This window comes from Olea europaea, chromosome 1 (genome assembly GCF_002742605.1).
Source record: "Olea europaea var. sylvestris chromosome 1, O_europaea_v1, whole genome shotgun sequence".
Taxonomy (NCBI): Eukaryota; Viridiplantae; Streptophyta; class Magnoliopsida; order Lamiales; family Oleaceae; genus Olea; species Olea europaea.
The window spans coordinates 26,550,785-26,566,653 of record NC_036237.1 but is presented as its reverse complement, the minus strand read 5'-3'; the positions used below and the strand labels follow the sequence as shown (position 1 = coordinate 26,566,653).

General features: G+C 33.6%; 1 protein-coding gene across 1 annotated transcript; it reads right to left on the bottom strand.

The window, feature by feature from the left end:
• Positions 1 to 4,877: 4,877 nt before the first annotated feature.
• Positions 4,878 to 8,225, bottom strand: LOC111399050 (alpha-galactosidase 1-like). Its single transcript, XM_023026268.1, has 15 exons — positions 7,801 to 8,225; positions 7,589 to 7,647; positions 7,346 to 7,402; positions 7,200 to 7,234; positions 7,003 to 7,106; positions 6,834 to 6,909; positions 6,492 to 6,550; positions 6,322 to 6,387; positions 6,154 to 6,237; positions 5,997 to 6,061; positions 5,830 to 5,912; positions 5,548 to 5,638; positions 5,413 to 5,462; positions 5,176 to 5,316; positions 4,878 to 5,092 (listed from the first exon to the last, which is right to left on the bottom strand). Exons 1-15 carry the CDS (start codon positions 7,965 to 7,967, stop codon positions 5,000 to 5,002), a joined length of 1,230 nt encoding a protein of 409 aa, XP_022882036.1. The 5' UTR covers positions 7,968 to 8,225; the 3' UTR covers positions 4,878 to 4,999.
• Between the last annotated feature and the right edge of the window lie 7,644 nt (positions 8,226 to 15,869).

Genomic DNA, 15,869 nt, shown 5'->3' with positions numbered 1-15,869 from the left:
AACAAACACTAATAGTCAATAGTTCAAGAAGGGTAAAGGAAGATGCTCCTGCACACCTTTACAAAGTGGGAAAGCTTTAACAAATTTTTTTTTTCCTTTTTCTTTTCTTGGTTTAAACAAAAAATGCTATATGGATTTCCTCATCATCTTCAGTTTGTATTCATACTTTTTGGTGTTGGGTTATTGCACCAATGGGAGAGGAGAAGAGGAGTAAAAGTTGAATGAACATATGTTTGGTTCGGGTGTGTTGTGGCAGATGAGATCTTGGAATTGAGCAGAGAGAGTGCGATTCCCAATAAGCATTTTATGCCATTATTGAGCAAACGCTTCTTTCCATTCTTGTGTCCATTCATTTTTCAATCATACCCACTCAAGTTTAACAATATTTCATTTCAGACCACAAATATTTGTAAATTTTCCATTCTAGTCCTTTGTAATTAAACATAAAACTCGTTGCCTAGGACATATTGCCCTGTTTGGTTTAAATAAAAAATCAAATTTTTAGTAAATTTCGATAAAAAAACAATAAAATATATGGTTAAAAAGTTATAAATACCATGAAACATGTGATTAAAATTAATTATACCATTGAATACTAACAGTCATCCTACTAGCCTTAAAAAAAAAGATTTGAAAGAAATAATTTAAACAAAATAAGATGTCAAAACTAAAAATATGAACCAATGTCCAATGTTTTTAAGCCATTTTATTCAACCTCATTGTATTGTCTAACATCAAAAATTGACTTAGTCATTAAATACTAATAGACATTCCACTGATTTTAAAAGATGATTTGGAAGAGGTGGTTTAATCGAAAAAAGATAAAATATCGCCGCAAGTCTAATTTTAAAATGAGATTTCAATCATATCATTTTTTAAAGTCGTTTTTATGGCCACATAGGATGGCCATTAGTATGTTAAAGTCATGCAAGTGTCTAGCTTAAAATAATGTGGTGAAATTGAATGAAGTGATCTAAAGAGACCTAATTGACACAAATTTAATGTTGAGAAATTCATTTGACATTGATCGAAGTATAGTGACCTAATTAAAAATTAGGTTAAATTATAGAGGCCGCATATGAAATTAACCTTCATAATATAATAAACTCTTAACTGCGTTGATTCGTCAAAGTACCGAGAAATGATAATTTAAAGTTTAAGCTTTAAGCTCGCAAATTAGTCATTGCTTGTCTACAATGATTCCAACAAGGAAAAAAAAATCATACCTCAGTGACACCAAATCACAAGTCAGATGTATAATTTGAAAATACAAAAATCAGGTATGAGGTAATAAATAAAATTTAATAAAGTCACAATTATATAATTATTGGTCGCAAAAATATAATTATGGGTCACAACTTATTTATTGATCACATAGTATCAAATTAATTAGTCACGAATTTTCTCGAGATCACAAATCAAAAGATTCATGGATCACGGTTTAATTTTATAGATCACATTTTATTTCATTAGTCACAAATAAAAAAAATTATAGGTTACAATTTATCTATCAGTGACATATTTTCAAATTTGTTGGTCACATATTTTTTCAGTCACAGGTTATCAAATTTTAAGATTACATATTATCGAATTTTAAGATCATAGTTTAATAGTCAGTTACAAAAAATCAAATATTTGATCACATATACCAAATACACAATCCCAATCCATCGCTAATACTTTGGTCACAAACACTACCCACCCTGCCATAATACAATCACAACCACCGCCAACAACACTACCACCACTCTCATTACGGCCACTTGCGATCACCCTTACCCCACCACGACTACAACACCACCACAACTACCACTGTCAGCTCTCCACAAACAACCACCTCCATCACTAACAGAAACGCACCGTTACAGCCACTATCATCACCACCGTTACCACCAACAACCACCTGCACAGTTGCTATTGCACCACCACTACTAAACAACCACCATCACCACTATCACGACACAACGTGCACCACCACCACACAGCCACCACCATCAACACACAACCAATAAAACTCAATCCAAATTTTCAACACCAGTTCGTGACCAAATTTCCACAAAATCGAGACTATCAAATCTCAACAAAAATACACACCCACAGAAACCAACCACTATACTACCACAATCACAATTGTCATCGCCACCTCTATAGTCAAACCATCACCATTCAGATCATCACTACAACATTCAGATCATTGTGCGAACTGAGCGTAGAAGGCACAAGGCAATCTTTGAAAATTGGATGACAAATGGTTGGATCTTGTCATGTTGTGCGAACTGTGCTGTCATGCTGTAGTCACCGTCGACGAGGTGTTGTCGTCGACAGTGATTCAGTGCTGTATAAGAAAAAGAACAGAGAAACGAGAGAGTGTAGAGAGAGAACATAAAGAGTGTAGAGAGAGAAGGAAATAATAATAATTAAGATTTGATGCGTGGGACAGTTGGTGTGGGCGATTTTATAATTAAATTAATACATGATATTTCAAAAAATAAATTTTGTATCTGATATATGAATTGTAAAATTTAAACACCTATTGCCATGTAATTTCCACTTCCAACAAACTAAAGCAGAGTGGGTTGGGTTGCCAAACCCAGCCCACCTATCGTGACAGGATAGATCCACGGGCTGCTTTCATTTTGGGCAATTTACACAAATATGGATAAAATATGGGTGAATTATAATTACTGGTTTTTGTTGAAAATTTAGCAAATTTACAGCTTCAGGGCTTGTTCAATAGTGATTTTGAGAATTAATTTTTTGACCGTTGGAGAGAAAAATAAATCTTATCTGTGAAAGAAGAAGTCAAAAATGACGGCTTGAATAGTGTAATGACGGTCAAAAAATTGATTTTTTGATATTAAAAATTGTTACCAAACATGCACTGAACTAGTGTTTAAGAAAGATCGTGTAATTACAACTTATGTTATTTTTTGACGTGTATGTAATAATTTTGATTCTGTAGTTTTCATCAATGGTCGAGTTGTGTTAATCATATTGTAGTGTAAATAATTTAGTCCATGTTTGATGTAGATTAAAATCAATTGTTTAGTAGATGTTAATAAAAATAAAGGAAATATGTGGTGAAAATTAGTTGTTGCTTTGACTTAAAATTTTAAATTGATTTTAATCAAAACCAAATGGGGACTTATCGATTAACTTACACTATTTGTTAAATGATGTTGCGATGTGTTACTTATTGGTGGTCAACTAGGAAGCTATATCTATGACACATTTTGGAAGATTCCTCAAAGTTGAAAACATATTGGGTCCTCATTTCTTTTCCTCTGCTTTCTTCTTTTGGCAGGTGAGAAACGACCTTCACTGGTGTGAGTTCACCTACAACATTGAGGAGAGACGAGATGCGACGCTTGATAATTTTATTATGTATTCTTATATTCTTATACAGTCACGCTTAATCCAATATACCAAACATGCGTGAGTTTCTTACACTCTACTCTCTATTAATGCATCCACATACCATTCATTAACGGTAAAGAATAAAAGAAAGTACTAAAAAGGACTAAGAGAATTTTGCGAGTAAGTATTTGTTGACCTCAAAAAATGCATCAACGAAATTTTGACTACCTTCCCTTAGCGTAAACATCACCTGCACACCGGATCATCCCATTAGAAGGCAAAGGTCATCAGTCAAGAAAAAGTCCAATGATCATTTGCACTTCGACTGTCAAGTCAACGGCCGGACAAGAGAAATATGAGTGCAAAAGACGGGAGAGGGGAGTTTGACTAGGGTTAGAATGCTTCATATTATCTAAGTGAAAGGAAGGTGACCAAGATTCTGTTTACGCATTTTTTGAGGTCAACAGTATTCTTGTAAGAGGATTGCTTTAAATGTAATTTCCAAATACAATCAGCTGCCAATTTTTATTTTAAAATAAACTTCATTGAATAATGCTGATCACAAAGCCAAAAATCCTCAAGAAACTGGTTTCAATATTCAATATATTAGTTATTTATGTTTATATTTAGAAAAATGCTAAGTATATACTTAATTTGACAGCCCTCTAATAGAGAGCTCGCAATTATATTAGAGAACTGCAACCAGGATGTACACCTAGCATTTCTCTTATATTTATGACCTCGAAAAAGTGATACAATACAAAAACCTATGATTTGCGATATTTTTAGACTCATCAAACTAATGGACAGAAAAAGAGTTTTTCATTTAAAGGCCCCTATGCTACTTTTTTTTAACAGGATGTTTGATACCCATTTTGAAGAAAAAATGAATTTTAAAATAGTAAATTGATGGAGAATGTGTGGATGAAAAGTTTTTGATTTACGTGTAATATTATTTTAATGAAAAATATGTGGTTGAAAATAAAGGAGAGAAAAATACATTTTGAGAAAAATGAAAATCAAATGGACCTAACAAAGTTTACCGATTGTGCTGCCAAAAATGAAAGAAGGAACCATTTGCACCTTTTAATTAAAAGTTTAATTTCCTATATTTTTTTCAAATATTGTCGAAGTTGATAATTTTATTAATTTAATAATGTTATCTGTAAAACAGTATTCAGAATCGAAAAAAATTATTAATGATATCTTTAGTTATGTTTAAAACAAGTGCTTTCACTGCAATTTTGGCATTTTTTTTTTTTTTATATAATTTATAGACTTTATAGTTGAACCTAGCTGAATTAAAACTGGTCAGTTCAATTCTGCCTTTATACACGGAACCAAACGGTTCCAAGTATAAAATTCTCTTTTATAAATGATTCAGTCTGGACGTCTCTTATCGTTTGTCTAAATTTCTAGCGCTACTCGAGGCTATATGAAAATCCAACCGTTATTTGCTTTAATCAAGCATTTCGTCCATCACCAAAAATTTTGATAATGATCTAATCATACGGCACTGGTAAAGACGGAGCAAAGGGAGATTTCACATTCGAATATTTACTGAAGGCGATCAATTCGAATGTTGGCTGCCAATTTTATTCGAAAAATACAACTTAATGCTGACCACAGAGCCAGAAATTTCTCAAGAAACCGGTTTCAATATGTACATTTTGCATGCATGAGAATCCACTGTTGCTGTCAAATTTCCTACAAATTTTGTCTTCAGAGTCTTGTGCTGCATACATAGTGCATCCAACCATTAAAGAAGGGAATATCAGTATATAGATATTTCTATGTATGTACGCGTGTGTGTGTTACCTCCCAAAGGTCTCTTGCAGTAACAGCAGTGTTTGGAGGGAGCCCAATATCATCCCAGTGAGCAATCATGGAAGTTGGCCAAGAACCACGGTTCAGCAGAACTATGGCCACTCTGTAGTTTGAAAGCGGACCAGCCCACACCTATACATTAAAATAGAAAGGCACATAGTATTCTGAATTTCTAATATGAAAAAAAAGCATAATCGCAATATCACAACATGAAAATTGCAGGATTACCTCGAGATCACCTTCCATCCTAACCTTTTTAGCCTGAACACCTAGCTTGTCTGTTTTAAACCAATTACTAGAACGTTAATAATCAGGGAAACCGGACTGCAGAATACATTTACAATGGCAGATCGATGTAGTTACCTTGATTCACAGAAAGCACCTCCTTATTTGCAATGATTTCCATAACTTCTTTAGTTGTATTTCTCACATCACAACCAATGAGAAGGGGAGCCTGCAGTTATGTTACACGTTCTTGTATAAATATAAGATCAGAAAGCAAAATTAAGCCAATTACGATAGATAAACTTTAACGGTATGTTTGGCAGTTGGCACGAAGGACTGACAGTACAATGACAGGATTTTAGCTTCTTGTACATCCAATCCACCTTACCAAACATAGCATATGTATGGTATAGAAACAACCTTAGAAATTGCCCATATGCTGAAATGAACAATGTATTCATCTTTTTTCATCCCTCCATTTCCGACTTCAAGCATGTCGGGATCTGTTCAAAGGCAAGCCATGAGAACATTGGGCTTCTGATAATAAGTCAATGAAGTTGTAAGTTTTGACTTCAGGCAAAACTAACCATTCCAGCCAGCGGGCCTTGCAAGATCCGCATAAACTTCATTCTGGTCTGCTCTTGAGACCATACTGCAGAAGAAAGAATGTTCGAATGGAAAATTAGTTCAAGGCTTCAGGTATACAGTGAATTATGACAAATAAATAATCCTAAGAGAAAGTACCTATCCCAATTATCTGAGATATCATTAGTAGTTCTCCAGCTGTTTCCTACGTTATAACCCCACAAAGCTGGATGCAGATCTCCCCTGACAAGCACAGGCAATCGTGTCAAAATCCAGAGTTTGTAAAGCCAAATACACGAAACTATAACAACGTAAAAACAGAATCACCATTCGCAGAGAGAGAAGAAGATCGGACGGCCTGCATTCATTAATGCTCGGGTCATCACAGGGTACCTATGCAAGGAAAAATAATTGCAGAACTTTTTTTCAGATCAACCGAACCTAACAAGAAAGCAAGACATTATTGTCTGAATGAAGTTAAGAAATCAGCTTGGTACCGTTGAGTTGGCTTTGAGAAATCATTGTTACAATTATCATACTTCAAGTAATCTATGCCCTGTAGTGTAGAAAAAGCATGTCATTAACACAAATTTGTTGTATAGTGAAAGGAAAGCCACCGGTGGATGCTTCTGTTGAAGCACAGAATTTATGCTCTCCAACACTTCATGAACTCAAATGTAAGGAACGTCTCCATCAAAACAGACAATCAAGAACATTTTGGTAAGCAATATTCGACAGTACTACATTAGACAATGAACAAAATTCTAAATTCTCTCTCTTCCGTAATACTACCAAGTACAGTTTAATACATCAAACCAAATATGTAGTAAGTACAATACCCAAGAAGCAAAGGTTTTGGCATCTTGTTCCTCATGACCAAGTGAACCAGGCTGTTTTTTGCTACAAGTGTAATATCTGAAAATCAAAGAAAATGCATTTATTAATGGAACTCTTGCTTTTACACATACACGCATGACTTCAATTAATGCATCAGCAAACCCAAATTACCCTGCATCTGAGTAAATTCCGAGCTTAAGACCCTTGCTGTGGACATAGTCGGCGAGAGCTTTAATGCCAGATGGGAATGTGGATTTCTTAGGCACTAGATTACCCTGATATCGGATTTTACAGAAAAGATGTAAGAAAACAATAACATAATTCCGAACGTTATTAAATGAACATCACATAACTCTACAAAAGCAAACCTTGTCGTCACGAGAACTTTCCGCCCAGCAATCATCTAATAGAAAAGATTAAGATATTTCAATCAGCTACTAATTCTTCATGTCTATTCAACAAGAGTTTTCAGCACGGGAAAAAGAATAAATTAAAGCTAGAGATGAAGTTGTACCGATGTTGACATATATGTAACCAAGCTTAAAAAGACCAGTTGAAACCAGAGAATCAGCTGTCAAGAAAGATACACAGAATTTATTTACAAATCTACTGATGATGAAGCAAAATAACAAGTTTTTGCACCATTTTCGTGAACATCTAGATGCAGAACAATCTTAACTGATTCATAAGATCTAAATGGTATGCAGAATTATGAGAAATCAAGGAGAAAAAGTGAATGATAGTAATAAGCAGTTACCAGTTTCTTTGATGGTTTTTTCATCAATATTGCAGGCGAAATGATTCCAACTATTCCACCTAAATCAAATACAAGAAATCGATTATCAATAAAATAACATTGACTATGACAGTAACCAATAAAATTGCTCAGCTTGGAATAAGGGTTTACACCAATACGAAGCAATAATAAACCCATATTATCCGTAAGACAAATGGGTAGAAAAAAATTACCCCATGGGAGGAGTGGAGCCAAGTCCATTCGAAAGAAGATTGCGTCTGGTAAGCAAATCCTCCATGTTTTGCTCAGTAGACAGCCGCATTCTCATGCTTTTGGACGCGTAACAGTAAGTACTAAAACCGCTGATAAGCAATAAACAAATTAACCATTTACTCTCCATAATTGACCCTCCTCTTGCTCACACAGTGATGAATTGTGGATGAATGCAAATAGCAGAGGAGGTGATTATATGGTGGAGATTAAAATCAAATTTTGATAGAAGTTGACCAAAAATGTGATTAAAAAACTGTAATCCCATATTCATACAGATGAGAAAAGATCAAAGACTTATCTGAACTTCTGTGTTAAGCTTTAAACAAGTGAAAGGTCGTCGGGTAAATTCCTCTTAATAACGCTACTTGCGCATAAATAATTATATAATGATTTAAATACAGACTATGTATTGGTGATTTTTTTAGTTGAAGAAATTCAAACATTATCGTATCTCATCATACCATATGTATATAAATAATTATACAAACTTATTATGTACATATAGCACAATCGAATTCCTCCATAAATCTACAACCTTCTATAAGTGTGGTAACTATATACCAGCTTTTCAATTTTCATTGTGTACCTATCCCCACTTTTTAACACTATGCGCATGGTCTTTTTACTTTTTAAACACCATGCCTGACGAAGTTGGATGGCCTTCCCCAATCCCATCCCAATTAAGGAATTTTCAAAAGGTGGGTTCGGGATGGGACACAATAAGCATTTTGTCTTCCCCACCTGCCCAATAGAATATGGAAAATGACAAAGTGCCCGAATTTGGGTGATCGATCCTTACATTGAGCGTGGACCCCACGTGAATAAAATAATGCCCGATCCCCTAGGTATGAGTGTTCGATCATTCCGCATGTCAATAATTATGTTTGTGTAGCATGATCCATAGAATATTTATCATTCATTTCAAAATACACAAATAGTATATAGATATAAATCACCATCCGATACCATATGTGCTAATTAACGAAATATTGGAAGACGTGAGTTTTATAGATAAAATTTCAGTACAACATTGTCACACGTATGAAAGATTGAAAACCCTTACCCAATGTTTTTAGTTTGCTTTTAAAAGCTTAGAATTTTGATTTTGAAGTTATATTTTTGTTTCAAACAACCAAAACTTATCGGTAATAAGTTTATTAACTACTAAAATTATAAATAAATAAAAAGAATAACAGATGAGTGCGTAGTATTCATGGATTCCTCGAAATATATAAATAAAAAATTACTTGAATATTTATAAAAGATAGTAAGCATGAGCATGCAAATTCTTTTTTTCTATCAAGAAATGAGATCAACCGAGCTTAAAAGTCTATTTTCATGTTTTCTTTTCTTTAATTGGTTCAGACCTATTTGACATTCATTAAATCAAAACTCTTTTTTTTTTTTTTAAACTCATTTTCAATCACACACAGATAAAATATCTTACACATAAGCATAATTCTTTTTTCTATTTTTAGCAATACATTATCCAAAAATCACTATTCTAAAACTCATTTGCTCAAAAAATAAATAAATAATTAAAAAAATCATTAAAATGGACATCAAAAAACTCTTTCCGCGGACATGATGTGAAGCTCGTAGGACCTGTCTAAAATTCAATAAATATGTAATACTAATAAATACCTTTTTCCATTTTCTTGATTTAACAAAAAATTTCTAAACAAAGTAGGCCGAGCGAAATTTGCAGCCGTATCATAAGATTCTCTTATTATACTCGTGGTTTTTTAAAACAAAAGTCAAATATGTGGTACTACAAAAAATGTAAGGATAAAGCTATTCTATCAAGGTCATTCCACCAAATTTTGTACAGATTACTCACATGAGATGTATCTCAATTTTATTAAAATAATATCCCAAAAAAATGCACCAACCCCATCCCATGTGAGTAATTGTGAATTCTCATCTGCCTCTCGGGGTATGGTCCAGTGGTGTAAGGACAAGAATAAAGTTATTTCACGTCTTGCTGGCAGTCGCAGTGTGGGGATTCGATTCCTGAGACATGAAATTGGATTTCTTGTAGGCGTAGTGTACAAGCAGCTTTTGTTCCCTAACCTGTTGGGGAACATATCGAGATTTACCTAATTCACAAAACTCTAGGGACGGAACAGTGGGGACCCTCAAGATTGTGGTTCAACTTTTTTTTTTTTAATTGTGAATTCCCATCCTGGCAAAGCAGGACCCAAAAATTAAAGATGTTAGAATAATAGCTTTAAGTGATGACTTCGTCATGCTCACGTCTCTCATCTGGTCTATTTAATTTTTTATTTCTTTAAGGACTTATCACTGCGTTTCTTGATTCCAAGTCCATTTTTGTAACCCCCCCCCCCCCCCCCCCCTCTTTTCAAAGAAGTAATGTTATTTAATTTCACTGGGATTGCATCTCCAGTATAGATGGCGCTATATGACATTATTTGATAGGTTCATTTAATCTATCATCTAGTGTTACCTAAATTAGGGTTGCAACTCCAGTGAGACTGTATAGTATTACTCTTTTTCATATCCACACCCAACAAATCTAATCATCGCCACGACCACTACTCCCACCGTTGCCACCAAAATACATAGCAGTTTGCCCGCGATGAAGTTAGGTTGGATAAATTAATAGCTTCTTCTTTATAAAGCATAACATATATTCCTTGCAAAATCAAGTATGTTTTCCTCCTTTGACGTGTCATGTTACTGAGTATCTTCACCTCAATCGATAACCTAGCAAACAAGTATCTAGGCATGCCTCCCATCGCCACAATTGAGCCCACTTTTTTGACTCCGATCGTGATTTATTCATTGGATCACTAGATGATATATCTACGCTTGTTAGTAGATTTTAATAAAAGTTGACGAAGTATATAATTGAAAAATAAATAAAAGTTACGAATTTTATGAAATATGTTGTTGAAAATAAAATTGAGGGAAAAAATATTTTTAAAAATGGGAACCAAACGTGGTCTAAATAATGAGATAAAACAGAATTGTGAATTGGGTGGCATCCATTCATAAATTTTCAATATTGATAGGGATGATATTAGAGCGGGTGATTGCCGACTAGAGAATTTCATTGACTTATAGCTGTTAATACCCCGAAGTTGAGGAGCAAATGGAGGAATCAGATCGAGGAGGGCCTTGTTTCTGAATGGTATGGTTTCTGCTGTTTTTGAACTGTTTTCAAATCAAACAATTTTAAATGATTTGAGAAAGTTCCATTTTTTGCTATATGATTTGAAAATTCCAAATCAAACCAAATTATTTTTTGCTATTTGATTTGATTTGGTTTTAAACCCTGGTAGAGATATAAAAACAACATATTTCAACAAGTGAAAAACTTGATATGTTAGTTTGAAATTTCAACATAACACTTGAAATGGAACCTTCTGAACAAAAACGTAACAATACTAATGTATTATACAAATTTAAATCAATAAATTAATACAAAGTTCAACCATGGAATTAAACTTGCAATTTTTTTTGAGATAAAAAATTAGTCATAAATAAATTTTTATTTTACTAAAGAGCTAATACAAGTAGACTAGTAAGTATTCTTGTTGAAGTATCTTGAATAAAATAAGTAATTTAAAAATAAAAAATAAAAAATTAGGTGAGTGGTTAGATTTGGTTCCAAACTATTTTTAACTATTGTAATCAAAATCCGACATTTTTCAAACAGTTTTTGGTTCGATTTCAAAACGATCCAACCTTAATCGTATGAGTAATGCTATTTTTAATATTCCGGATCATTGATTGATATTAAATGAGATATAAAATTAAATGAATAATTTAATTTCATCTTTAATTAGACTTTTCACTTGGTGCTACTTTAGACTAATGTTATAGCCCTATCAATGCTAGATATCTTTATTCTAATTGTATTTAAAAAAATAAAAATAAAAAATAATAAAAAATTGGACTACAAAGATTAGAAAATCTGTTATTGACCGTTCAAAAAGTGCCCCAAACAAAAACATAAAAAGAAAGCGACCCTCAATTTGATTTTTTTGCCTACCTCTTCCACATATTTTGGTCCATCCACGCAACCAACCATATGATTATGGAAAAAATATTTGCTGTGTATTCAAGTTCGATGGATACATCTGATAACGACTTTATAATTCAATCAATCTCTATTTTGAGATGTGTTTTTATCAATTCTATTTAAAATGAATTGATAAAACTTACTTGACAATGCATCGTTACGAAATTCGATAAGTATTACGACTGGATTATAAGATTTTCCCTATCCTTTTGTAACTTAGTTTGATGTTGATAGGATGGAGTACGATACGACTGAATGATTGAGTGCTAAAAAGGAAAAATGGCATCTTCCATTTTGTGGAATTATGGGCCCCCAGTCCACTAAACATCTAAAGCATCAAAGTCGTGGTTGATTCTTCCTTAACATCGCTATCACTATGTAGCACGCTTCAAGAAGTCGTGACCACCCACATATAAGTATGGGTCCTATGTGAAGTATAGGTAGTATGTACACAAACCTACGTGTCTACAAAAAAATCTCAAAACCAAATCCTCGAGAAAGAATTCCCCCACCAAAAATTTGTTTTTAATTCATTTATCCTTCTCATCTCCTCTCTTACATTCCGTCCCTTTCCACCACCTACTCAACTACTCGATTTTGTTTTGCTCGACCTGCCTCAAGAAGAGTTAAGTAGCTTATATTGAAGCAAAGGCAGATCCAGGAACATAATTCAGTGGGGAAAGATAGAATTATGTAAAAATTATGGGTTAAAAACTTAAAATTATTGACTAGAAAATTATGAGGGTTACTTTGTAAACGTAAAAAATTAAAGGTCCAGTGGGTGCAATTGCAACCCTTGGCCCTTAATGGGTTCACCCCTGAATTGAGGCAATGCGTATTGGTAAAGTCGAGTTCTCACTTGCATTTACTTTACAAGTTGTCAATGTGTTTTTGTAACTTAGTTTGATGTTGATAGGATGGAGTACGATACGACTGAATGATTGAGTGCTAAAAAGGAAAAATGGCATCTTCCATTTTGTGGAATTATGGGCCCCCAGTCCACTAAACATCTAAAGCATCAAAGTCGTGGTTGATTCTTCCTTAACATCGCTATCACTATGTAGCACGCTTCAAGAAGTCGTGACCACCCACATATAAGTATGGGTCCTATGTGAAGTATAGGTAGTATGTACACAAACCTACGTGTCTACAAAAAAATCTCAAAACCAAATCCTCGAGAAAGAATTCCCCCACCAAAAATTTGTTTTTAATTCATTTATCCTTCTCATCTCCTCTCTTACATTCCGTCCCTTTCCACCACCTACTCAACTACTCGATTTTGTTTTGCTCGACCTGCCTCAAGAAGAGTTAAGTAGCTCATATTGAAGCAGAGGCGGATCTAGGAACGTGATTCAGTGGATGAGAGACAGAACTGTGTAAAAATTATGGGTTAAAAACTTTAAATTATTGACTAAAAAATTATGTGGGTTACTTTGTAAACGTCAAAAATTAAAGGCCCAGTGAGTGCAATTGCACCCACTTGGGTTCGCCCCTGAATTGAGGCAATGCGGTATGCGTATTGGTAAAGTCGAGCTCTCACTTACATTCACTTTACAAGTTGTCAATGTGTTTTCTGTATTTACGCATTTGGACTCGGTTGATGGTCACATAATGTTCACTTGGTTCGTCCTTACAAAACTTCTACTCAAGGGAAAAACATTCGAGGTCACCAATTTCGAGCAAATTAATGAAAAGTACACCTTGTTTTGGTAAAGATTTGACACTCAAAATTAAAAATATAATGATTCCTTAAAATTTAGTTAAGATACTTTGTTCTCATCTCGTTCCATTTTGACGGTTCTTCAATCAAATTTTGACACTATTTATTTGTTAAATAACTGGACAAGTAACGAATGATATTGACATACATACTTTCAGCGTAAGATGTGATGAAATCTTTGCTAGCAAATAAATTGAAACGAAATTGATATCTCATTGATTAGCTTAGAAAAAGAAAAGAAAAGAAAATGTATTCATTTGCCATTTTTAAAGTACGGCTAATTATATTATCATTACAGATTTTGTTAGGTGCGTCACAATTTTAAACATTTTTCTTATTTACTTAAATAGTTTTAAGTAAAATTACATAAATAGAATTTTAATATTTTTTTTACATAAAGTAATCTATTGTTCCACCACAAATATAGACCTTTTTTTTTTCTTTTCCCTCAACGGCAAACGATGCACCACTTTTTTGTCGAATTGCACCAACTAATACTATGAAACGATCTATTAAAATATCATATAGCATTGTGTTCCATCAAGAAAACAAAAACACCCCCACCAACCTTGTGCATCGTGTTTACTTTATTCCATGAAAAAAGAAAAAAAATATATAAACAAATATAATCAGAACTAAACAACATTCTCAAAACAACTAAAATTTATCTTTTACACCACCACTTTTTCATGTTGTTGAACAAATTCCTTATTTATCAAGGCGGTGCTGCGTGTAACTAGGTTAGTAAACCATTGTTTTGTCAGTAAATCCTGAGCCCCTTTATACTCCAAAGAACTATAAAATTTATTCATCGATGAAAAACTCAAAACAATGGGATCAAACTCAATTCAAAATATTAGGGCCTGTTCTCTTCGTGTTTCAATTTTGTAGTTTTGAATTCATTTAGAGTTTTGTGTTTTGAGTACCTGTTTTGAAATTGTTGAAAATACGTTCTATTTGTCATTCTGAAAAATTGTTTTCCAAAACATAAAATTGAAAAATGCGTTTACTTTGAAATTTTGAGAATTTTTTTATAATATTTTATTCAAGAAATATGATTATTCAATAAAATTTAATAGTTTGACGTAAATGTAGTAATAAACAATATATAAATTTTGAAATTGGTGAATCTTAAAATATTTCTTGGCAACACAGTTCACTAGGCAAGCAGGCACTAAACAAAATATAAAGTACATCCAAACTATCATGTACGAATCTTGAATAGTCATTCCACATTTGTGTAGCAATTTGATCCCTGACTTGTCCCATTTGAGCTATTTGACTAGCATCAAAATGTATTACTTCTTGATCTTGACTTGACTCCGGCATGTCTTGAAACACCATATTCTCCTCTGAATACTTTACGAACAACTTATCTAAAGCGTGCTCTTGACGTATAAAGTTGTTTATTGCGCAACATGCAGTAGGGATTTGTCTTTGCCTACTAAGTGGATAATTGGTAATCAACTTTAAAATAGGAAATCTTGCCTTTAAAACTCCAATGCAACGTTCAATAATGTTACGGCATGAGAAGTGTCTATAATTGAACAATTCTTCCTTCCCACGTAGTCTTCTCTGTCCAACATAGTCATGCAGATAATATCTTTGACCTCGATTGGGGGCAAGAAATCTTTGCATGTTTGGATATCCAGAATCAACAAGGTAAAATTGATCTGCAAAAAAAATAAAAGGTTTATCAGTGTGACACTATAAATATATTCCCAATAATTATTTGACGTTTATGAATGTACCTCCTCGTGGCATTGGAAAGTTGTTCGAGCTTCTTGTGACTGCATCAACGAATACTCGCGAATCATTAGCAGTACCTTCCCAACCACAATACACAAATGTGAATTTCATATCAAAATCACATGTCAACATCACATTTAGTGTTACATTAGTTTTCCTTCCTTGAAAAGATGTTTGTCTCAATGCAGGAGCCCAAGCTGCAACATGTGTTCCATCTATTGCGCGTATACAATCCTTAAAGAAAGGATATTTGCGCAAAATCCGCCCATGCACAATATCTTGATTTGTCGGACAGATTATCTCAGTGCCAAATGAGATAACAGCCCTAAGAACTCGTTTAAACTATTTGTGTATCGTGTTGTTGGAATGCTGAAAACTATCACCAATAACACTGCATCGTGTAGTGTACCCTACAATCATCATAAACATAGCCACACCCTCCTTGACGCTCACTTTTTTCCCATCTTTCAGTAACCCTTTCTCTTTCAAAATATTACATAAATTCATGAAAA